We start from the raw sequence: 20,713 nt of genomic DNA, 5'->3' as shown, positions 1-20,713 counted from the left end.
GGAGTGAAGGGCATGCCTGGTGCTTAGCCCTTACTCCCTCTGGCTGAACTGCCAAAGGGAGAAAAACTTTGACATGGACATGAGATTCCAGTTTCTTTTTTTAAAGTTTATTTTTGAGAGACAGAGAGAGAGAGACAGAACATGAGCAGGGGAGGGGCAGAGAGAGAGGAAGTCATAGAATCTGAAGCTGGCTGCAGGCTCTGAGCTGTCAGCACAGAGTCCGATATGGGGCTTGAACCCATGAACAGGCTCGAATTCACGAATCATGAGATCATGACCTGAGCTGAAGTTGGATGCTTAACCGGCGGAGCCACCCAGGTGTCCCTCCAGTTTCAAAATAAAGTGAAGTGATGGGAGCCTGAATGGTTCAGTCGGTTGTGTCCCACTTCATCTCAGGTCATGATCTCACGGCTTGTGAGTTTGAGCCCCGTGTCGGGCTCTGTACTGACAGCTCAGAGCCTGGAGCCTGCTTTGGATTCTGTCTCTCTCTCTCTCTCTCTCTCAAAAATAAATGAACATTAAAACTCTCAAACACCTCTTAAAAATAAATAAATAAAATGAAGTGAGTCTTGGACAATGAGACTAGTCCAAAAAGTGACAATGACTGAAACACTAAGGTATGTGGCCAAGAAGTTAACAGATGTTTCCCGTGAGGAAAAAGGGCTTGAGAGAACAAAGACTAGGTAGGCATTACAAAAATGCAATTATTTTATACATGCTATATGTAACATGCAATATTATATATATATAAATATTTATCTATATTTATATATATATATATATATATTCACATTGAACAACCCAGGTTTAACTGTGCAGGTTCACTCCTACTGGATTTTTTTTTGATACATTTTTTTTTGATAAATGTATTTTCTCTTCTTTATGATTTTCTTAATAACATTTTCTCTAGCTTTATAATGAGAATAAGGGATATGATACATATAACATACAAAATATGTGTTAATCCAGTGTTTGTACTACTGGTAGGGCTTCTGGTCAACAGTATGCTGTTAATAGTTAGGTTTTGGGGGAGTCAAAAGTTATACGAGGATTTTTGACTGAGGGGAGGGGAGTTTTGGCAGCCTAACCCACTATATTCCTCAAGGGTAAACTGAATATGAAAATGGAAAGTGTAATAAGTAGAGCCATGAAATTTGCAAACAGTGGTGAGATTTACAAGGAAGAAATGACTTCAGGCTAGATCAAGAGAATTTTCACTGAGGACTTGGCCTGTACGATGATGCTTGGGAAATGGGTTGGGGCTCAGGCAACACCTACTTGGGAAACAGGGATTAAGGAGAAGGCAAGAGAGCAAAGGGGGCAAAAAAGGTACAGAACTCCTGCAGGTACAGAATTGGCCTGGAGGAATACTTTGTGGTCCAGATGGGCTGGAACATGAGCCTGTGTGAAGGGGATGATGTCACTGCATGGGCAATTTCCACCAGAGAGAGGTGGTTACTCAGGTCGGTCATGCTGGTAGTCAGCGATCGCGTGCTGAACGAACAAAACAATAAACTGACTGGATTGCCAGGCCGCGGAACCCCCTTTTCTGTATTAAGCAATGGACAGCCAGTAAAGATTCCACTTAGAGGGGGAGGACATAGGCAGAATTATGTTTCAAGAGCACTCCTAAAGATCCTCATTCACATTTTGGGAAGAATTAGCCTCAGGTACAAGGTTTGACTAAAGAACAGGAGCAGGACCTCCGTAAGGCGCACGCTTCTGTCTCCGCACCCCTCCTTTCCAGGACCCTCGTTGACCCCCAACATCAGCACTTGCTGAGGGCTACCTTCTGTTCCTAGGTTCTTTCTGGCGTTTGCAATGTAATGTAATCCAGTTGGGCCACTTTTATCCCTTAGAAACCGTTTCTGGCGGGGCCGTGCGAGGAGACAGGCAGTAGAAGACGCCCAAGGCCTCGAGGGACGCGGAGTGCCTGAGGTGGCCCATTCCAACCTTGAAGACAAGTGCCTTTCTGTCGAGTCCTGCGGGCAAGGGTTGGAGGCGTCTGTTCCTCGTTCTCCACACGACTAGGGGGCGCCCTCGGTCCCCAACCCGCTTAGTTCCCAGGAGCGCGCTCTCCTTCGCGGCGTCTGGTTAGGCCACATCCTCGGACTCAGAAGTCGCGTCAGAGTTCCGCATCGACCAATCAGAACTGTCCATGTACTAGTGGGGGCGGGGCTGCCGAGGCAGGAGGAAGATGGCGGCGGGGGCGAGGTGAGGTGTTGGCAGTGGAAAGGGGTTCAGGCGTGGGGGGCGGGGGAACGTGGAGTGATGGCCCGCTCCGGCTGCAGGGCTGGATAAGAAGCCGTCGCACCGCGGGTGTGGGAGGGCGGGAGGAGAGGGCGCCTGGACGCCACGGGAGTATGACGGGGCTGTATGAGTTGGTGTGGCGGGTGCTGCACGCTCTGCTCTGCCTGCACCGCACGCTCACCTCCTGGCTCCGCGTTCGGTTCGGCACCTGGAACTGGATCTGGCGGCGCTGCTGCCGCGCCGCCTCTGCCGCGGTCCTAGCGCCGCTCGGCTTCACGCTCCGCAAGCCCCCGGCTGTCGGCAGGAACCGCCGTCACCACCGGCATCCGCGAGGGAGGCCGGGCCCGGCCGCCGCCCACCCCCGGCTGCGCTGGCGCGCGGACGGCCGTTCCCTGGAGAAGCTGCCAGTGCACATGGGCTTGGTGGTCACCGAAGAGGAGCAGGAGCCCAGCTTCACGGACATCGCGAGCCTCGTGGTGTGGTGTATGGCCGTGGGCATCTCCTACATTAGCGTCTACGACCACCAAGGTGAGGTCCGGCGCGGGTAGGGGGACCCGGGCGTCTCCGACCGGGGGGTACCGCACATCCGCACATCCGGCAGGTGTATCCGCGGCGCGCCGCGCACCGCAGCGCTCCCTGCTCTTCCAGTTGCCCCATCCCACGGCCTTTCAGGGCAAATTACGGTGCTAGCGCTTTCGAGGAAGGGAGATCAGCTTTATTGAACACAAACACCAACATCTGCGCTTCTCCACGTATTTGCCCTCCGCCCCAACTTTTTTGTTGTTTGTGTTTTTTACTACCCTGTTTCTTCAGAGAGATTCAAGGCACTGCTCTTAAATCATTGCTAGTCTGTGAAGGCGCATGAGCTGAGTGGTTGGGGGCAGGTAGCGTTTGAACTGGGCTTACAAAAAGTATGTGAGAGACTGGATAGGCAAAATGAAAATAGTCACGTGTGTCTTCAGAGGTCTGGGATAGTGTGCAATCGTTGATCCTTACTGGCTAACACAGTACTTGATATAGTAATTGCCGTTTTTTAAGGTTTGATTGAGGGAATGCATTTAACCATGGGGAATTTGTTAAGTACGAGAATTCACCATTTATTGGGTGGCTACAAACCTTAAGCACTGTGCTAATAAACACATTCCGTGTAATCTTACTTTTAACTCCATGGATTCTCAGGTTTAGGGGAGTAGGTACATAAGTAACTTGTTGGTGAATAGCAAGAAGTGTTGGGAGTAAGTAACCACGATGAGAATGGGGGAGAGAAATTCTGAATTGGAGGAATTTGAGAAGTTCATGCAGAGGAAATGGGCTTTCCTTTGGACTGAAATGATGACTAGGAGGTCAGGTTGAGGAAGGTTCTAAATGGCAGGTTTGGATTTCAGTCAGATCCTGAAAGTAGTGTCATTTCCTTTCCTTAGATATAAAGATGTGACGATAACAATGATTTAGGTGTATGGGTATGAAGGAAAGAAAACTAATGTTTTCTTCTCTGTTCAGTAACGTAAATTACTGGTATGCTCCACAGACGCTATGGTTTGATTTTTTTTTTTTCCTTTAAATCTTTGTCTCATAGGCAGGTGTAAGTGCAGGGTTTTGTCCGAAAGGGTACGTCAAGGTCAGACAGGAACTCTTGCAGGGTATTAGAGTAATCTTTGACTGACCTGTCACCTTCCGTGCAGTCAGCAAGGAATATAGTGACTCAGTAGTCTGTCATTATCAACTGATGATATAACCTGTAGGGTAAAGTTTAATAGGGGCTGACATTTTATGGAACTTGCCAAAGAACTGAGCAGACCAATAGAAATACAGGACTGTTAGGAAGCAACCCAGTCTTTGCTTAAACCAATGCAACAGAAACACTGTGTGGGGAAAGAAACAAGTGAAGCAGAAATGGAAATCAGTCAAAGCCATTAAACAATAGGGTGAATTAACTTATAAGTGAATCCCTTATATACAGGTGATTCTTTTAAAGCAAGTACCTTTACGTTCTAGTAGGAAATGCAGATGTATATAGCTAAATAGTTTAACTTGGTGACTGTGCCTACAGATTGTAATATTGCAACACTTTCTTCTTCTGATAATTCCTGTTCTTGAATTGCTGATATGGTCCAGAAATATCTTGTGCCATATTTGCTAAAAGAAAAGTGATTGTTGATGAACAGGGAGAAGTCAAGCTAACCAGGTATTGACTGAAAACCTGAAGGAGTTTTAAGGTTATTTCCAGGGAATTGACATAGTGCACTTTGTGCCCAACTGTAAAAGCAGTTTTAATTATTTTTAAGGGGATAATTTCATTGTTTGAAATAAGAGACTTTTGACGTACCCATTCTTGGTGTTCATTCATTCATTCAACGGTGACAGTTGGCTGTCTCTTAACTATCAGGTATTCGTTTGGGCATGGGGTACAATAGTGCACAAAACAGACAAAAATCCCTGTGCTCATGGAACTTACACTTTAGTGGAAGCCTGACAAATATAAGAGTAAAAGAGTGGTAAATTAGATCATAAGTGAAATGAGGAAAAGTGAAACAGGGAATGGGAATGTTGAAAGGCAATGGTGGGGTGCAGCGTTAAGTAGGGTGGGCAAGGAAAGCCTCATTGACTTTTGAGTATTGACCTGAAAGAGGTAAGGAAACGACCTGTGGATATGTGAGAAAAGTTGTCCTTTTCAGGGGAGGTATAGCTACTTACGCTTTATTTAGTTTTCCCAAACAAACTTTCATTTAAACCCATTTCTTTATAAGTTAAAAAAAGTCCTATTGACATATTCACAAATGCCACATCTATTGAGTACCTTATGGTGTAAAGCACTGAGATACAAAGGGATACAAGAACTTGTGTTTCTTAAGAAAGTTAAAGTATCTCAAGGATATCTACTAAAAATTAATATAAGCCAATATATAGATGCTAAGGGAGTGGCAGAGACTTTATTTAAGGAAAGAAAAATCCCTGCAAAGCAAGGTCACCCCCATATGCCCCTGATAAGGAAGGAGGTGACACTTGAGCTAGGCTTTGCCAAAGTAGGTAGAATTTGGATTAGCATGAACAGCAGTGTTCTCTCTCCCTCCCTGCTCTGTATGTGACTAGGGAATTCCCTTTGGGTGGCATTCCTATCAGACAAGCCTTAACGGTGCTGAGGACTGTGGGGAGCAGTAAATATAAGCAAGTTCTTATAAAGAAAACTTGAGAAATGAGGTAGGGTGAAGGTTTCCGTGACTGTTCCAGTTATTTACCCCGGGGCATAGTGTTTTAAAACAACAGCTTATATGTTGACTCAGTTCAGTTGGTCATTTGTTTTTGGGGGTTGGTCACTCATAAGGTTGTGGTCAGATAGTGGCCAGGACGTAAAAATTTCTTGTCATGAGTCTGATACCTGGTTTGTAATGGCTGGAATAGATGAGGGCAGGTTGGTCATCTGTCTTCACACAGTCTTTCTACCTGACAGGCTTAGGCTTCCTCATTAATAGTGGCCTCAGGGTAGTCAGATGGTAGAGCTGGCTTCTCCCAGAAAAAGTTCTCAAAGACCTAGCCAAAGGCCAAAGCTTACACGGTTTCTTTGACTTAGCTTAGGAAACCATGCAGTGTTACTTTTGCTGTACTCTCTTGGTTTGAGACATCACAGGTCTGGCCCAAATCAAGAAAATGGTGAAATAGACTTTACCTCTCATTGAGAAAATAGCTTATCCAGAAAGGTGCAAGGGAGACAAGTGTGGGAAGGATGGGGGTTAGGCAGGGGGATTGATGACAGGGATCTCGGAGACGAGCTACTGTACCTTCTTACATCTTTCCCTGTCCTGTACCCTGTCACTTAAAAATTTGAGTTTAAGTAAGTATTCATTCTAATTAATTATAATTGAATCTAGATTATATTTTATTCTTGGACTTAAAAAACCCCTTGATATTTACTTTGGTTTGACTGCCAGCAAACTGAACTTTTTATTTTCATTTACCTGCCATATTTCTTGATTGTAATAATTTCTGCCAGTAATTCTTTCACATATTAGAAATTGGAGTTGTTTTCTCAGGATTTCTTAAGCCCAGAATTCTAGTAAACAGGTTCGCCTAATTTGTCTACATGATTATAATTGAAGAAATGACCATAATTGGGATGGCACAAAACCTGGAGTTCAGGGACTTTACCACCTTAGGGGTGTTGTGCTGGCCTGGATCTCACTTGAAGTATGCTGGGCTCCACATTATCTGGGTATGTATTATTCATCTTCAATGATGAAGCCTGTTCTTCGGCCCAGTTATATTGGTGCCATGTTGGGGACCTTGCTGTAGGGCAGTATTTTTCAAAATGTGGCCTGTGGACCATCTGAGAATGAGTTTTTGGGAACACTTGTAAAAACTACAGATTCAACACAATTAACTGATCAGACTGAATTAGGGGAGTGGGACCTGAGCATCTCTTTTTACCCAACTGCCTATATACTGCCTTTGTGCCTTGAAGTTTGACCCTAACACAAATTGAGGGATACTCTGCTGCTTGCCTTGCCTCAAAGTATTCATTCTTCATGTTCCTTGTCATGAATGAGGAAATCTGGGTAGGGTTTTAGTATTGCTCGTTATAAATTGGAGTGATCTAGGATAAGGCATTGCCTTCCGTGTGAGGATCCAGCAACAAGCAAACAGAAATCTTTCACGATGCTCTTTCTAGTGTTACTTCCGTACTTGTAAATGTGTACTAGGTGTCTTCTGAAATTGGTTTTGGGTACAGATTTCTCACACTGGCATTAAAAATGTCTGTCCAGTGTACTCACGGCTTCCCTAACCTACTTCTCACATTTTATATACCTTTTGCCTCATCCACATTTAGGTTACTTGATGTTCCCCTCCCCGGAATGGCTCTTCTCCTTTTCCTGACAAATGGCTGTCTACCTGTCAGAAGGCTGTCATTGATCCTTGTAAGTCTATCCTGTCACCTCTTATGTAGTCTCTCTTGACTATTCCATTCCTAATCTTGCTCTTTTCTTGAATCTCCTCAGAACTTTGCATCTTGAAAGGTATTTAGATTTTCTAAAATAGTAATCATGTATATGTGCCTCAATTTTCTTACTAGATTTAGGCTCCACAGATACTGTCCATCCTTCTCATCTTTGCTTCTCCTACAGCGTGTAGGTAGCTTGGTGTTCTCCGTGTAATTTGTTTCTGAGCACAAGTACCCAGGAACCTTAGAATAATGGAAGGAAATGAACATAGTTTCCCCTAGTTACATATTTGGCACACTGACGGAGATGCTGTTGGGAAGCATGGTCTTACTAAATACTTCTTGTTCTCTTTATGTTGAAATACAGAGTTGGAAGGAGGGTTGAAAATCCACTTGTACTGTGATTACATGTTGACACAATGAGCAGTACAAACTAGGCTACTTGTCTTCCCTCATGTGGAAACTCATGGAAGGCGACATCTGTTCCTAATCTTCACCTTTGTGTAGTTCACATCTTGTACATAATTTCATATATATCCTAGCATCCTGGAACGTCGTCTTCATTTTGTGCCAGAGAGTTAGCTACCTGTCAAAAGGCTATCATCAATTCTTATAACGTCCGTTCTGTTACTTCCTAGGTAACCTCTTGACTTATTATTCCATCCCCAGTTTTGCTGACTTTGAAAAGCTTTATTCTGCTTTTGGCAACTTTTGAAATGACCTTCTCTTGAGTACCCTTCTGGTTAACCATAGTACTGGATCTATTTATGAAAATAAACCTTTACTTAATAGGAATAATTAGTCTTTGTTGAATTCTTTCTGTGCAAAGAAGTCCGTTAAACCCTTAGCAGTTTTACAAATCAAGAAACTGAGACTGAGAAAGCTAAGAACCTATATCTGGTAAGGAACAGGTCTAGAATTTGAACTAAATCTTATTCCAAAGCTTTTATACTTAACCATTTTGCTATACTGACTTACACTCCTAAGAGAATGGGACTACCATAGTCACTTTTAGTACTGTTCCTAATTATGTTAGGTCATCTGAAAGCCTCGGTAAAGTGGTACTTATCTACAGGTGATAGAAATGATTTGTAACATAATATGAAGGCAAATAGAATTTTCTTCCTACCACTAATATAAACGTTCATCCTGTGACTGATAGGACGCTTTTTTTATTATGTTTTTAAAATTTTTAAAAAATTTTTTCATTTTTTGAGAGAGAGAGAAAGAGACAGAGCACAAATAGGGGAGGGGCAGAAAGAGAGGGAAATAGAATCAGAAGCAGGCTCCAGTCTCCGAACTGTCAGCACAGAGCCTGACGCGGGGCTTGAACCCACAAACCGCGAGATCATGACCTGAGCCAAAGTTGGACGCCCAACCTACTGAGCCACCCAGGCGGCCCCATAGGACACTTTTTTAATCAACTAAATGTAATATCATGGTACTCCTGCTCTGTACTGAACTGTTTCTTTGTCAGGTGAGCAGAGTCTGTGAAGATACTCTCATTTTTAAAATGTGTACCCAGGGGCTGAGAGAGGCCACATGGCTTGTTAATTTTACACACCTATCCTGCTGAAGAGCTGGGACTTGAAACACAACACTCGTTCCATTATGCTGTGCCGCCATCACACACATACCTTCCCTGCTACAACACGCTGATTCCTAATCCTGGGGCTCTCTCTTGAAATAAAACTGTTTAATGGTGTATAAGATTTGTTTTTTTTAGGACTGCTTTAGTCATATAAAATTTTAATGGTAGTTTTTTTTTTAATTTTAAATAATTGCTCCATAAGTATTATATTTTCTTCTCTGAAGATTGCCTCTGATAGTTTTGTAAATGGATTGTTAGAGAAATTAAATGAAGGTAGCCACTAGGTAACTTACTTAAGTGTCTAGTTTAAAAGGAAAAAAGGTAGGCCATTTTGAAGGACAGGCACTTATTTTTAAAGAAGTATTACATTAATTCCATAGCTGATGAGATGCTTTATAACTAGGAGAGATTGTTTTAGTGTTTATCTCACTTTTCTGTCTTCCCTTCCTGTATCCTTATAAATACTTGATGTTAGTTGTATCTTAAAGTCTGTTTCTGTAGAAAGGAGGGAATAACCATGGTAAAAATTCTAATTTCAGTTAATTTTTTTTAATGTTTGTGTGTTTTGGGGGGGGGGGGGCGGGGAGAGGCAGAGAGAGAAGGAGACACAGAATCTGGAGCAGGCTCCAGGCTCTCAGCTGTCAGCACAAAGCCTGATATGGGGCTCGAACTCACGAACCACAAGATCATGACCCGAGCTGAAGTCGGATGCTCAACTGACTGAGCCACCTAATGCCCTGTAATTTCATATTTAAAAGAAAATATGTTAAATATGTGCTTTAAAAGTCTCATTTTATGGAATTGATTATTCATTTCACATAAATTTTAGAAGAAGCAGGATTTAAGGAATAGAGATAAGATTTGCTGACTGAATATTTGTCTAATTAAACTTCTTACTTGGTTTCCTGAATTTGAAAAAAGTATGTATGTCATGGGTGTATTAGCCAGTTAATGTGTGCATGAGTTGAGTGAAAGAGTAGACTATATTGAAACCTATAATTCTAAAATGTCATTTCGATTGGTATAGTAAAGATTTCAAAGGACTCCAGTAAGGTACCTGAATATAGCATATAATCGAATGGGTGGATAGAGCATGCTTAATTCGACTCTCTTTGAAACATACGTATGCTTGGATTTCTTCCTGTCTTGATATGTGTTCCTTCTGAGCCTCTGGCTTCTCATTTTTTTCACTTCTAAATGTTGGGGTGTCCTAGAGTAGTATTGTGCTGCATATATGCCTTTGTCCTTCTGTTGTTCTTGCTATCTCCTAGGTCAAGGGTCAACAACTTTTTCTTAAAGGGCCAGCTAGTAAATATTTTAGGTTAGTGGGTTATGGGTTCCTGTGAAAACTACTCAACTCTGCCAATGAGGCCAAAAAGCAGCCATAAAAGAATGGGTGTGGCTGTGTTCCCATAGCAGTAGTTTGCTGACCCCTGTCCCAGATGATTTCTCTAACCTTATCATTTTAAAAGTCCTTTAAATGCTCATACCCAGATTTGTATCTCCAGTCCTTATCTCTCCCATAATTCCAGATTCCTATATCTAATTCACTGCCTAACAGGTTTACTTTTATTAGGCATCTCAGGTACTTAACATGTCCAAACCATGTCTCGAATTTCACTCCCCTCAGACCTCTCTCACAGTTTTTCCCATCTTAAAACATACTAGTAAGTGCTCAAGCTAAAAACTTAGATGTCTTCTGTGAGTCTCTTACATTACATTCCACCTATAATCTACCAACAGGCCTCCCTGGCCCTACTTCTAGAATATGTTCCAAATTGGATACTTGTTTTGGTTTTTCGTTGTAGCCACCTCAGTTTGAGTTATCATTATCTTTCACCTGGATTATTGCTGTAGCCACCTGATTGGTCTTCGTTTATATTCTGGCCCCTGTATAATCCATTCTTTACTCACCAGCAAAGTGATCTTTCTTGATAACGTCATTTAAGCTCTGAGTAAAACCTTCCAATGGCTTCCTGTTGTACTTGGAATGTTTTCTCAGCTCATTACCAAGGCCCACAGACCCCTTTGTATTACCCCTTTGCCTGGCCTCATATGATGCCCTTCATTCCACTTAATTTCTATGTTCACCAATTATATTGGCAATATATTTTATTTTCCTTGAATATGATGAAAACCTAAATGCTGAGAGAATATGCAATAGCTCTAGTAGTAATCTTAGTCCTGGAAGTATTGATTTTTATATTTTGAGAGCTGGAACAAATCAGCAAAGGCTTTTCTGTTAAATAATGCAATTGTTATAATAATCATGAGATTAGCACCAAGGCAGAATACATGTTATATAAATGAAAAAAGCAGGATATAAAATTGCATAATCATATAGGCCAGTATTATACATGGGTGGGAACAAAGACTAGGAAACACTAAAAACTGGAAGTGTTATGGTGATGAGGTTAGGGAATATTCAGTTTAGGATGAATGGTTACCTTATTGTCTAAATGTTGAGCGTCTTAAGTAGTTTTTAATACTAGAATTCAAAATAGATATTTCTTAGAATATGAGAAGTTTACATTTGGCCCCAAAAGTGTGTAGCTAATGTTTGTCAAGAAATACTAAAAACATTGTAGTCTTTCTGAGGTCCAATTTTTCTGGCATAATATTTTATTTATTTTTTTATGGAAATTGTAGATGTTTGTGTGTGTGTGCATGTGCGTGTTTTAAAAGATAGTTCTCTTATATATATTATGTATATATACACACACACATACAGTTTACACTTAGGAAATTGAGAATACATGAGGTATAGTTGTAGAGCAACAAAATATAAAATTCTTGAAATCATTATTGCAAAATCTTATGTTTTCTTTTTTCTTTTAATAAAACTTTTAATGTTTATTTGTTTTTGAGAGAGAGAGAGAGAGCGCGCGCATGAGCAGGGGAAGGGCAGAGAGAGAGGGAGACACAGAATCCTAGGCAAGATCCAGGCTCTGAGCTGTCAGCACAGAGCCCGACACGGGGCTCAAACTCACAAATGTGAGATCATGGCCTGAGCTGAAGTTGGACACTTAACTGACTGAGCCACCCAGGCACCCCAAACTTATTTTTTCTTAATTCAAATAACTGTCAGCCCTCTGAAACCTCCTTAAGAGTCTTTTAAAAAAGAGTTCTAGTTCTAGTTTTTTCCTAAGATACTGCTTATTTGTAAAAAGGCCAGTTTTATATATTTAATAGAGTTCAACTTTTAGGGAGGGGTTTCAGAATTTAATGGGTGTATTAGTAAAGTGGGTTTAGCATCATTGGTTTATCAATGTTAGAAATAGTTACTGAACTGAATAATTAGAATCCAGGAGACCTGGATTCCAGGCCAAAATCTTAGACTCTTGGCCAAGGACAGTTGCTTGACCTTTTTGGGTCTCTTTCCTCATCTGTGAAAGGATGGTTTAAAATAATTATTTCAGCTTATTACTGTATAATTCTGTAAATTACGATTTTCTGAAAAATGTATTCACAAATGTTTTTCCCTTAGGTCAGTTATTTCTGGGCGAATGTAGTCTCAACTTCCTTTTGCATAAAATGACTTTTGTCATAGTTTCTCTTATTACACCATTTTGGCGTTAGTTTAGATTCTGTGAAGGCAAACAAGATGAAGTGTGATATGAGAAAAAGAGCTCTGCAAGTATGAATACTTGCCTAATACCATACTATGATATTAGTGGAGGAATTGCCTATCATAGACAAAGGCACTCATATCTTTCTGCATTTCTTGTGTATCATGAGAAGTATGTATGTGTAGACTTTGAATCCTGAAGAAAATTTTAAGCTGATAGTATTGCCTATGGGTAAGTGAGATAGGCAGCATAGCATATAATCAGATTTCTGGAAGGGGCAACCTGTAAGTGATCAGGAATCATCTTGCTGATACTCTGTTTTATCTATACACTTCTCAGAAACTATACTTGTGCATTTAATTTCTCCATCCAAATTAGCTGAGACAAAGGTTGTGTTTAAAATAAATTTATGAACTTCTTTATGAAAGATACTTTGTAACTGTGGCTCTGTGTATTCTTCCTTTTTAACAGAATTTCTGCCTGTATGCAATGAGGAAGTGCCTGTTTTTATTGTGAGAGGTTCCTGGAAACTTCTTAAAAATTCCACTTAGTGACCTATCCATTTAGGTTTTGTTGTTAGGTGGGACTTTGTGCACTGATTAATTCAGTTTATTAAATAAACATTGAACTCCTGCTATGTGGAAGGTACCTTAGGGGAAAAGAAATGAGTAAGCCACAAGTTCACAAGGAAGACTACAGTTCAGTAGGGGGATTAAGCTGTAATTATGGTACAAAGTAGAATCTCGTTTATTATGGAGTTTGAACAAAATTTGGAGGAGGTAAGGGTGAGTCAGAGGAGGAAAGGGGCATATCTGGCTGGGGGATTGGGAAGAGTCTCTTAAGAGTAAGTGACATTTTAGCTGGCCTGGGAAGAGTTTGTAGGTGTGGGGCTGGGGAGGTAACATAAAGGATGGAGGTTGGGCTTATGTCATATGTTTTGAGGGGAATATATGACAGTTCTAATTTGCTGGGGACAGAGTACTACAGAGAAATAAATTCATTTGTTTCATAAACATTATTTCCACCCACCAAGTGTGGAAGCGTAGGCTGGAATCTTAATGCTGATCTGAGCAGTTTGTTCTTAGTATATTAAGCATTTTGGGAGCTATTGGAGATCCTAAATTGGAATATGTCAGGATTAAAGATGAACCCAAAGATTAATCTGGTTGTCAATCTAGTGATACATGCTAGAAGGGGCAAGAAGACCCATTGGAAGATCATGTGATTGTAATATTTTAATGAAAAAGAAAAACTTGAAACAGTTGGGGACAATGGACAAATGGAAATGGATAGGGGAAATATTGCTGTAGATTAGTATATGGGTTTAGCATGTTAATAGGGCATTGGAAGTGGTAGTGAAAATACTAGAGTAGAGAAGATGTTTGGGTGACTGGGCAGGTAGTGATGCCTTTATTAGAAATAGAACAACACGGGGCAACTGGGTGGCTCAATTGGTTAAGTGCCTGACTTCAGCTCAGGTCATGATTTCATGGTTCCTGGATTTGAGCCCTGCATTGGGCTCTCTGCTGTTAGCACAGAGCCTGCTTCAGATCCCTTGTCCCCTTCTCTCTCTGCTCCTTCCCCACTTGCATGCACACATAAACTCTCTCTCTCTCTCTCTCTCTCTCTCTCAAAAATAAACTTAAAAAAAAAAAAGGAACTGAAACAACAAAAAAGGTTGGTGTTTTTTTTCTTTTTAATCGTATAGTTTTACCTCAATTACCATTTTAAATCCCCTGTTGTCCTATCACCCTTATACATTCACTGTTGTCATATAGCCTATTCCCTTCCAAGCTTGGTTCCTAAGTGCATGTAAATTTTACAGTTATGGTACTGCTCCATTTTTTTTTTTTTTAACTTGATATAGGGGTACCTGGGTGGCTCAGTCGGTTAAGCATCTGAGTTTGGTTCAGGTCTTGATCTCACAGTTCATGGGTTTGAGCCCTGCGTCAGGCTCTGTGCTGATAGCTCAGCCTGGAGCCTGTTTCTGATTCTGTGTCTCCCTCTCTTTCTGCCCTTCCCCTGCTCGAGCTCTGTGTCTCTCTCAAAAATAAACATTTAAGAAAATTAAAAAAAAAAAAAACTTGATATAAGTGTTTGAGAGCTAGTTTTATTTGAAAAAAATTTTTAAGTTTATTTGTTACTTTGAGAGAGGGAGAGAGACAGTATGAGCAGGGGAGGGGCAGAGAGAGAGGGAGAGAGAGAGAATCGCAGGCAAGCTCTGCATTGTCAGCGCGAGACCAGAGCTGGGGTTCGAATTCATGAACTGTGAGATCATGATCTGAGCCGAAGTCGGACACTTAATCGACTGAGCCACTCAGGCTCCCTGAGAACTAGCTTTAAGAGATCAGCTGCTATGTTTTAGGTATGTTTCAGATGCTTACAGAACTTCTGGGTACAATGAACTGGAATTTTCTTTTTTTTTTTAATGTTTATTTATTTTTGAGAGAGGAAGAGACACAGCATGAGCAGTGGAGGGGCAGAGAGAGAGGAAGACAGAATCCGAAGCAGTCTCCAGCAGTCAGCACAGAAGCGGGGCTGGAACTCACGAACCATGAGATCATGACCTGAACTGAAGTAGAAGGCTTAACCAACTGAGCCACCCAGGCGCCCCTGAACTGGAATTATTAAATGCTGATCCTTGTTTTTTACTTAAAATTTTAATGTTTTGTTCATCATGGGATGTTTTTGCATTAAGTTGTTGAAGATAATGCGTTATTCTTTATCTTAGAGTTTTTTGATGCCAACTTAAGTTTTGCTTCGCTTATCTCACCCTTGTCCTGGCCCTGAGTGGTTTTAAAGTCCCATGAGTGACTAGACTCAGAGAAAGAGGAGCACATGGACAGAAGGAGAAGGCTGAGATAGCAACTCTCAGAGTAATCTTCCAGTTAGAAGTGGGAAGAGGGAAAGGATTCAGTGCAAAGGGAGAAGGGGCCATTCAAGGCGCAGGCTGGGAGTAGAACCAAGAAAGGGAGTTTAGACAAGTTGTGGCGTAAGGATGGAATTTTGAGAATGGAGCAGCTTGGTCATTAATGGTAACACTTCAGAAAGATTGAGAAGGAAAGGATACAGATTGAAAAGAGGTAGTGACCATTTTGGTGACAAAGAATGTCATCCATTGATTTGGAGAGAGCAAGAGTTCCTGAAATGTGTTTCTATTTTAATCTGGAAGCTAAGGCAGAGATGAGTGAATTAGTGAGCACTGAAGCATAGGTCTTTGGAGTATTGAAGGAAGGGATCAGTGTCCTGTAAATAGACAAAAGCAAGGGTTCCTAGTGGTGGGTTACTATTAAAATGAATAAATCTACATTCTAGTAAGTTCATATGTTCTAGCAGTGTTGTGGAGATTTTACATTGTTTTTGAAATTCATATGCCTTCCGTAATTTATTATTTTATTTTATTTTATTTTATTTTATTTTATTTTATTTTATTTTATTTTATTTTTTGAATTTACATCCAAATTAGTTAACATATAGTACAACAATGATTTCAGGAGTAGATTCCTTAATGCCCCTTACCCATTTAGCCCATCCCCCCTCCCACACCCCTTCCAGTAACCCTCTGTTTGTTCTCCATATTTATGAGTCTCTTATGTTTTGTCCCCCTCCCTGTTTTTATATTATTTTTGTTTCCCTTAAGTTCATCTGTTTTGTCACTTAATGTCCTCATATGAGTGAAGTCATATGATATTTGTCTTTCTTTGACTGACTGATTTTGCTTAGCATAATACCCTCCAGTTCCATCCACGTAGTTGCAAATGGCAAGATTTCATTCTTTCTCATTGCCAAGTAATACTCCAGTGTATGTGTGTATACACACACACACACACACACACACCCCGTATCTTCTTTATCCATTCATCCATCCATGGACATTTGAGCTTTTTCCATACTTTGGCTATTGTTGATAGTGCTGCTGTAAACATTAGGGTGCATGTGTTCCTTCGAAACAGCATACCTGTATCCCTTGGATAAATGCCTAGTAGTGCAATTGCTGGGTTGTAGGTTAGTTCTAGTTCTATCTAGTTTTTTGAGGAACCTCCATCCTGTTTTCCAGAGTGGCTGCACCAGCTTGCATTTGCATGCCTTCCATGATTTATGTCTATGATATAGACCAAAGTGTGGTCTAAATCATTTTTTATTTTTTACTTGCATAAACAACTGGAAGTCTTGTAACATTAATAAGCCTGTATCATGTAGCTGTCTTATAGTACATGCTTTTGTGTCATACATGTGAATTTTATGACTGACTTGAACATAATGTTAATATCCTACACATCTGTATTGTTGCACAAGTATTGCTGTCCTCAACATTGTTTTTCCAATAGCTTCTGATATTAATTACCTTCCTTTAAAATTTTTGTTTGTCTTTGGGACTATGTATTTTTTGTTGCTTTGCATATGGGTACTACACAGTGTTCACTTTTATACTTCCTAGCTTTTGGTCTTATGACTGTGGGCTTTCATAAGGTGCCACAGCCTTAGCCCCCTGCTCTTCTTCACGTATGCTTCTTTACCTTTGCAGATCTTATTTTTCACTTCTTGTGTGTCTGTTTGGCTTCACCTTAAGGATGGTGACTCCCAAATGTGTGTCTGTATCCCCATCTTTTGTTATGTTACCTTCCCAGCCTTACCCCTGTAGAATTCTCCTAATTCTCCATGGGCTGGATGAAATGTCACTTACCCTAAAGAGGTCTTTTTAAGTCCCCTACTCAGTCTCTGACTGTTGCCTTGTTTCGGCAGACATTTATTTGCTGAGTGTCTGTTCTGTGCCAGGCACTGTGCTAGACCCTGGTGAGCAAACACAGTTAAGATCTCTACCCATATAGTGCTTATATCACCTCTTTTGGTTTTTTGTTTTTTTGTTTAAGTACGCTCCACACCCAGTGTGGGGCTTGAACTCATGACCATGAGATCAAGAGTTTGATGCTCTATGGACTGAGCCACCCAGGCGTCCCTATATGACCTTTTTTGAATGTCCTTGCTTCATGTGTCTTAATCACTTTTTCAGTACCCCTGCCCAAATATTCTATCATCAGGTGTCTAAAACTTAAGCTTATGTTTTCCTTCAAACCAGTTCTCTGCTAGAAATTCCACACTTTAAACAAAAGTTATTATTTTCTTTTAGCTAGGATTAATGCCATGGAATTTTCTCTGTTCACCTTTCATTAAGTCATGGTTTTCATTCTCTCAGTTCTTTTGTAATGAACTCCTTCCATTGTTTCATCAAATTACGAATGGACTATTGCAGTATTCTGCTGCCTGACCTTCTCTATACCGTTGCCAGGTTAGTTTTCCTAAAGTTATAAATTTCCACCTTCCCACATGGCTTAGAAATTGTTGGTTACCCACTTGGTAGGCAACATGAAATGAAAATTAGGTCTGTCCCCTTTTCTCAAATCCTTTGCACCAGCAACATTTGTCTGTCTTTTGAGTATTCAGTGTTTTTTTCTTAAACATTTTCCCAAACTAAATATCCTCTCCATCGTCTTTAACTTTCTAAGGTTGAAGCTCAGTTTTCTAACTTTCGAAAGCTCAGCTCAAGTCTTGCTTATTTTACAAAGCTTTCCCTACCAAAGGAGAATTTTTTTTTAACCTTTGAACTGCTATTACACATGGACTAGCAACGTAATGTGTATACAGCATATTCACCAGATTGTGTTATTTTATATATTTTTAACTATATTCTCTTTCCCAGTTAATCTTTGAAGTACTTTAAAGTCAGATCTGACTGAGAGTACAGAGTAGGAACACTTGGTAAAGATCGAAAAGGCAATGACCAGTAAAAAAGCTGCCCCTCTGAAAATAGCTAAATAGTTGTCACTTGTTTTTAGTTAGAACTCTCTTCATTAGTTTCATGTTAAATTTATGCCACATAGTTACTTCATCTTTTTCAATGACATAATAGTCATTAAAAGTTTTAGCTTTTTTTGTGCATGGTTGAAGGATCAAAAACAGTTTTAGGTAGTGTATTTCCATGCTTTGCTGGAATTTACTAAATTTTGATTTTGTTACTTTTGTGTATTCTCTCTATTTTCTACATAATTCTCTTTTTAAAAAATTTTTTTAATGTTTATTTTTGAGAGAGAGAGCATGAGCGGGCGAGGGGCAGAGAGAGAGGGGGGGGACACAGAATCCAAAGCAGGCTCCAGGCTCTGAACTGTCAGCACAGAGCCCGACGCGGGGCTTGAACTCAAGAACCGTGAGATCATGACTTGAATCGAAGTCAGATGCTCAACCGACTGAGCCACCCAGGCGTCCCTACATAATTCTTAATAGTTCCTCTTACCATTAAAACAACGAATTGGGGCGCCTGGGTGGCTCAGTCGGTTGAGCGTCCGATTTCGGCTCATGATCTTACGGCTCATGAGTTTGAGCCCCAGTCAGGCTCTTTGCTGACAGCTCATGCTGTCTCTCTCTGTCTCTCAAAAATAAATAAACATTAAAAAAATAAAAAATAAATAAAACAACGAATCAAATAGAAGTAATATTGAATGCGTGTAATGGGTCTGCAAGGAAAGTGCATCAGACTGGGAGTCCACAAGATAAGGGCTCTGGGCCACTGCCACAGTTACAGATTCTTGAACAAGTCTCTTAAGGACTCTGGGTCCCAGTTTCTTAATCTGTAAATGAAAATTTCAAGTAAAAGATAGCTTAAAATTTCCTTCTAGGTGTAAATTTTTCATCATACTCATATTGGCTCCAAGTAGTCACCTCTATCCTTTTTTTTTTTTATTTTTTTTATTTTTTTTTTATTTTAGCCTGACTCCAGACTCTTATGTTAACAGAGTTTTGTTTTGTTTTTCTTTTAGACTCCGGTTGAGGCATAGTCAGCAATGCTTCATGTGGAGTTTGTTCAGTTTTGGGTGCAGTGATGTTTTCACAGCAAACATCCATTAATTGTTGAAGAGGATAAATTAACCTAGTTGGGATTTACTTGCTTTTTTTCTTTTTAAGGTATTTTCAAAAGAAATAATTCCAGATTAATGGATGAAATTTTAAAACAACAGCAGGAACTTCTGGGTTTAGATTGTTCCAAATATTCACCAGAGTTTGCGAATAGTAATGACAAAGATGATCAAGGTAAGTGTGAGTAGCAAACTGAGTATCTAACTTACACAGATGTATTTTGTGTTTCAAGGCAGGTCCTGTCACTCATTCATTTTGCGCTGTTAGTCTTTATTGTCACGCTTCTTTTATCATCAGATTTAGACTTTTCTTTCTTCATCTTCTTCAAAGAATTTTCAGAAAAAGATAAAATCGTGACTTTCATAGATATTAAAAATACACACATGTTAAAGATTTTATTTAACTAATGAATAACCAGGAACCAGGCAGATTTTGTAACCAGTTCAAAGAGAGTCCAAAGGATGGACACACTTACAGGTAAGTAATATTGCAATGAATGTGTAAATGGAGGCAAAACTGGTTTTTCTTTTGGGTTAGAGGGAAGATAATTGAACCTCTACCAGACAAGAAAGAATTTGCATTCTTGTCTATAGACAAGAATTTGGCATTCCTGTCAGGTACCTAGAATCCTGTCAATTATAAAATAGCTCCCACAGAATCAGATTCTGATAAGGTAGACAGTGCCTGTTTCATTGAAACACATTTTTTCCCCTATATTCTTCATTTTTATCTTTTGTGTTACTGCTAACTGTACTATGATTGTAGATGGCATTTTAGGTGAGTGAAAATTGTAAACTAGCGTATGATTCCTATTTTCTAGAGGATTTATTCAGAGATACAAGGTCTTTGAGTACTTTGAGAGGAAGGTACTATATATATATACACACAAATGTGATGTGTGGGTCCTTTCAGAGGAGAGTAGATAAGTATGTTTTGATGTTCAATTTGAAGGACTTAAATGATCCATGTTTACTATAAGAACTATACTTTTATTTTAGTCTGAACTTAATATTTCTTGAAACAGATTTTGAAATTTGTCTGGAACAGGATTTTTTTTTTTAATAACTTGTTTGTTTTTTCTTTCAGTTTTAAATTGCCAATCGGCAGTGAAGGTGCTCTCCCCAGAAGATGGAAAAGCAGATATTGTGAGAGCTGCTCAGGACTTTTGCCAGTTAGTAGCCCAGCAGCAAAAGAGATCCACAGATTTGGATGTAGATATGTTTGGCAGTTTACTTAGTAAGTCATATATAGACAAATATATATGTTTTCAGTTGTGTCCTACAACTGTACGTGGTTTACGAGGGTACACTATGAAGGAGAGCATCTGGGTTCCTTTTGCACTATAAAGCCTGATTTTGTTGTTGTTGTTGTTATTACACTTGTAATGTTTCTGAAATTTTGAAGCCCCACATGTTGAAAATGATTTTGAGATAATGAGATTTGTAGTCAGCTCTGTAGTCA

The 20,713-nt window shown here is 40.1% G+C and overlaps 1 protein-coding gene across 1 annotated transcript in view; it reads left to right on the top strand.

The window, feature by feature from the left end:
- The first annotated feature begins 2,230 nt into the window (after positions 1–2,230).
- NUS1 (NUS1 dehydrodolichyl diphosphate synthase subunit) overlaps positions 2,231–20,713 on the top strand; it is a 31,631-nt gene continuing 13,148 nt past the window's right edge. The window contains exons 1-3 of the mRNA XM_015064675.3: positions 2,231–2,778; positions 19,301–19,426; positions 20,339–20,488. Of these exons, the coding sequence (XP_014920161.2) occupies positions 2,364–2,778; positions 19,301–19,426; positions 20,339–20,488 (691 nt within the window). The 5' untranslated portion in view covers positions 2,231–2,363. The remainder of the gene's footprint in view (positions 2,779–19,300; positions 19,427–20,338; positions 20,489–20,713) is intronic.

The sequence above is a fragment of the Acinonyx jubatus genome, chromosome B2 (genome assembly GCF_027475565.1).
Source record: "Acinonyx jubatus isolate Ajub_Pintada_27869175 chromosome B2, VMU_Ajub_asm_v1.0, whole genome shotgun sequence".
NCBI classification, from domain to species: domain Eukaryota; kingdom Metazoa; phylum Chordata; class Mammalia; order Carnivora; family Felidae; genus Acinonyx; species Acinonyx jubatus.
The sequence above is the reverse complement of the archived record's forward strand: the minus strand, read 5'-3'. Positions and strand labels throughout refer to the sequence as shown.